The sequence below is a fragment of the Cavia porcellus genome, unplaced genomic scaffold, assembly GCF_034190915.1.
Source record: "Cavia porcellus strain 051 isolate PalLab524CR breed Dunkin Hartley unplaced genomic scaffold, mCavPor4.1 scaffold_6, whole genome shotgun sequence".
NCBI classification, from domain to species: domain Eukaryota; kingdom Metazoa; phylum Chordata; class Mammalia; order Rodentia; family Caviidae; genus Cavia; species Cavia porcellus.
In genome coordinates this window covers 43,449,759-43,454,656 of record NW_026947489.1, presented here as the reverse complement: position 1 = coordinate 43,454,656, position 4,898 = coordinate 43,449,759, and the positions used below count along the sequence as shown (strand labels likewise).

Here is a 4,898-nt window from a genome sequence, read left to right as displayed (position 1 = left end):
CTACACAACCATTAAAGTGGTGCTTACAAAGAATTTTAATACCAAGAACTACTCATTTGCCCCGTGGTAAACTGGGTGCTCAGCGTGAAGCAAGCTTTTGGTAACGCAGCAGGAGAGACCAAGCTTGGCCGGGATGCAGCCATGCTGCTCACCATTTAGGTATCTTTAGCTGCCACGTCCAGGACAAGCACTGGAAATACCAAGAGGATGATGACCCAGACCTTTCCAAACTGAGTGAATGCGGACTTTCTACAGGGCACCTCCAAGGAGACACCAGTGCCCTGTTTTTATGTATCCAGCCATCTCAGCTCTGAGTTCCTTTAAATAGCAGATAAATTCTTTCATTTCAAAGAGGGTGCTGTTTCTTGAAGCAAATCTGTAGTCAAAATACCAACAAAGCGTCACTTTCCCCAAGCGCTGCTTTCTTTGCTTTTTCCCTCCATAGCAGTGATAATCTGTTACAAAGAATGTATTTGGGATGTCAGGAGTTTAAAATTACTTACGTTTAGACATCACAAGGTACTGAGAAGTGTGTGTAGTCTGTATTATTAACAGCACAGTGGGTGGGCAGTCTGAATCTCGGTGAAGGGGAGGAGCAGTGGACCTCACCGTGCACAGTGCTCACGGCCTGTGTGCCTCAGCCTCAGCGGAGCTGGGAATGGCTGGGGGGAAGACCAGCAAGGACTCAGGCAAGGCCAAGTCAAAAGGGGTTTCCTGCTTGCAAAGGGCCTGTCTGCAGTTCCCTGTGGGCCTCATCCACCAACTCCTGACGTCCAGGACAACCAGCCACGGGCATGTGGGTGCCACAGCCACTGCACAGCATGCCATACTGGAGAACCTCATGGCAGAGGTCACTGAACTGGCAGGAAATGCACCCACAGACCTGAAGGTGAAAGGCATTACCCCTGGCCACTTGCAACTTGCCATTCCTGGGGATGAAGAATTGGACTCACTCATCAAGACTACAGTTGCGGGTGGTGGCATCATATCATGTATTTTCAGATCTCTGAGTGGGAAGAAAGGACAACAGAAGACTGTGTAAAGGATAGTGCATCCCTCAGTATCACAGAACTCTAAACACTCATTGACAGCCGTCCAGCATTGGTGATTCCAGTGGCCTGCATCTCTGTGAAAATCACAAATCTGCCTTTTTATAAATCTGTCTGAGCAAGTAGATGCTCAGATAGCTTTCCAACCAATGAAATTTCTGTATTCTTAATCATATTTAAATGTTAATGAGGTTTCAAAGGAAGTGTTGATTCTGAAGTTATGGGTTTTGATTGAGTTGACCATTTTTAAAACTGGATTTTAATTGTGATGCTGAAGTTATAGTTACAAACATTTAGTTTTGTACGGGCATTATTTCCATTCTGGTGGATACACATCTCCTCCCCCAAAAAAGAACTACTTGTTGTCTGGAGAAAAACTGGATACGAAATCACATCAATAATGCCAGCTCAAAACATTTTTGTGAAAATAAAAGGATCAAAACAATATCACAAAATGTGGATACTGGCTGTATCTTGGTGTTGGATTTTAGGTAAATATTTTGACTGTGAAAAATTAGTTTACCGTTTGCTACTAAAACTCTAAAAGTATACACTCCTACTTGAAAAAAAACATGAATTTGTTGATGAATGACCTTCAGTGTTTCCAAAACCCCTCTTAACATTGTATGTAAAGTCCTTGTGTGTAACTAATTTTTGTGGAGATTGATAACTTTTGAAGGGTTTTGGCATCCCTGAATTATTAAAACCCACTGATTAAAAACTTTTAGGAAGGGGTTTTAAAACATCATCATTGCATAGCAATCATGTTGCAGACCTGCCTCATGTCTTTAAAGGGTTTATGACATTTTGAATACCATTAGTTTAAAATCTGAGCTTCAGCAAAATTTCATTTGTTTGACATTCAAATGGAAAAACTCTTAAGATACTCCTGTATATCTCTCTCATTTAAATTACAGCTGCAACCGAAGATGTCATTCCATAAATATTTATTGAGTACCTATGTAAGGAAGGTTCCAAGAAGCATGAAAATCTTTTTCAGATAAAATCTCCTGGTCTGAGGGAAAATCGGATAAGGAGTATGCACTATACCTCACATGATGATATGTTTACTGATGCACACAGATGTGTATGTGTGTGCACACGTTAAGTGTTTGGACATTTATTTACATTTTTAAAAAGTAAGGATCCATACCAAGGCAAATGGCAGTAACAACATAAAATAAAATAAGCAGGTGACTCAATTGGGACAAAAGCTAAAATAAGGTAGAAAGGGTAAGAGAAGCCAGGCGTGAGGTCAGTACTACTGGTCCATGCCAAAGTTTCGGGTTTCCTTGTAAGCTTAACAGAGCAGTAACCATGATCTGTTAAGTGATACTTAGTGCACTAAAGATGAAAAGAAACCAGTTACTCAAGAGATGCCAACTGCTGCCAGTCTGCTATCAAAGGGGAGGTTTTCCCATGGGTCTTCAGAAAGAGGACAGTTTGTAATATAATGAACATCCTCACAGGATTAGATAGTGAACAACATCCTTATGTAAAATACAGAGTGAAACACACATATCATGGATCTGTCACTGAGGTCGCACTCCCTGATCAGACTATCTGAAATTTCACCCCCCATTCCCTTCTCTCATCTTTTCCCTTATCATTAACTCGCATTCTCTTTTTTAACCTATCTTCCTTATACCAACTTATGCGTAAATCTGGTGAAGGTAGAGTTTTGTCTTTTGTGCTTAGAAGAAAGCACCTGGTACACAGAAGTCACCAAAAGTATATTTATAGAATGAACAAATGAATGCATGATTATCAGTGTTATTACTGTTATAGACATTATTATTGACAGGATTCAGAGTGCTTTTGTATAATTTTCAAGGCTAATAGAGAATAAAAGTAAAATATAATTTATCAAAATCAAGTCTGTGAAAACCAAAACAATATGGTATAAAAATGTGACTTTCAGCAGTCAAGATATGACTTTCATGATGTCAAAGGGGTTCAATAAACAGCACATTTTGAACAATCCTTCATAAACATATATTTAATCATTATGATGAAGCTATATATTGGGGTTGCATTATTCCCTGAAGACTTGCTATGTTCCTATGAAGTTCACAGCTCTATGATCTGTCCAGCTCAACTGGGTAATAAATAAGAACATAGAGCCTAAAAATTAAAGTAAGTTTTGTCTCCTCCCTACAGAGACAGGCCAAGGGAAAACACTTAGCTGGAGCCAAGATTTTTCTCAGGAAAAAAGAAGTGTCCACATTTAACACAAAGACAATTAGACAACCACAGCCCCAAGTGCTTCTGTTATAGCTTAGCTTAATAGCTGTAAAAATTCTTAGCCTAGAAAACATGTATAGCAAGATAGCCAAATGTTCATCTGTGCAGGAACATTAGTGAGAATCTCATACAGTAACATAATCTTTTAGTGTATTCTAGTTGCCAAACATACACTTGAATAAGCACACATGTTAACTTGTTGGATAGCTATATTTTCCATAAGGGGTTTTAGACATCAAGAAACATTTACAAATGTAAGAAGTTTTGTTTAATAATAGCTGTTCTGTTACCTGGTCTTTCTAAAACCATCATGTAACAGAACCAGGTGTCAGTTCAAGTCAGTGCTGGTTGTGTCAATAAAATCACATATACCTGGCTTAGAGGATAAAAGCCTTCCATCCCACTTTGGGGAATGTCGAAAGTCATTTATGCAATTCACTTCAAAGTGGTATCACTTCCTTTTGAAAAAAAAAAGACATTGTCACTGTATATCTGTAGTATATAGTAGTTACGTTCATGTTGAGGACTTGGTAGACATCATTTTCTTTTTTAAGTGAGAGACAGGAACTATAAACTTCCTATTTCATAGCAATATTTGATTCCCAGAAACCACTGCACACTAACCAGACTCTCACATTGACAACTATTGGTAATGTAAAGTGGGAAGTGGATTCAGGGGTACAGATCCCACCTTGGGACTGAAAGTCTTACACCCACTGCTGCTGGGAGTGCTACCATATACAGCTCTCCTACAACCGCTTTAGAATGCATCTCTGCTGAGGAGAGTTCTCTGGCCTAAGGCCATGCTCCTTCCAGTGTAGGGTTACAAATAAAATATAGGACACTCAGTTACATTTGAATTTCAGATCAACAACAACTATTTTTTGGTATGAATGTGTGCCAAATATTGCATAAGACACATTTATACTAAAAAAGTATTCTATGTTGATCTGAGATTCAAATTTCAGTGGTCTTCATGCAGTTTTATTTGCTAAATCTAGTGACCTTATTCCAGGCAGCCAAAAGCCAGTGACTCCTCTACAGAAAAGGATAAGGCTGCTGCCTACTCACGACGACGCTGGACAACTCTGAAGCGTCAGAATCACTCGAGAGCTCACCTACTGCTCACTTGAGGTTTTCAGTGAGACTGTATCAGAGCCCAGCTTCCCTCTCTGTTCAACTCTGCTTCCTTTCATTGTCGTTAATCCCAAAGAACACTCCTAACAAACTTCTTGCACACCCATCCCCCTCTAAAGTGGGCTTCCCTGGAAAGTTTAGCCTGAGATAGTGCCTTAAGAATGGGTTGCCCCCAAGGATTCAGCTATTATGAACTGTATTGCTGTAAACATTGGTGTGTATGCTTCAGTGTAATATGACATCTTTAACTCTTTCAAGAAGATACCTAGAAGGGAAAGAGCTAGGTTAAACTGAATTTCGACCTTTAGTTTTTTTGAAGATTCCTCTAAGTTTCTACGTGCTCATTCTACAGGGACAGGAGTGGGGTGAGACTTTGAAGCTGATAACATGAACTTCCTTTCAGGTCTCTACTTCAAATATTGCTGCAAGTCATGCTTTCTATTTAATAATTCATTGCTACACACACAC

The 4,898-nt window shown here is 39.5% G+C and overlaps 1 protein-coding gene across 1 annotated transcript; it reads left to right on the top strand.

Moving 5' to 3' along the window:
- The first annotated feature begins 658 nt into the window (after positions 1–658).
- Positions 659–1,042, top strand: LOC100717300 (histone H2A.Z-like). The gene has a single exon (XM_063249697.1). The coding sequence runs from the start codon at positions 659–661 to the stop codon at positions 1,040–1,042; it is 384 nt and encodes a 127-aa protein (XP_063105767.1).
- Positions 1,043–4,898: the final 3,856 nt, after the last annotated feature.

Coding starts and splice junctions, on each gene's coding strand:
- LOC100717300 (XM_063249697.1), top strand. CDS start 659: ATGGCTGGGGGGAAGACCAGCAAGGACTCAGGCAAGGCCAAGTCAAAA.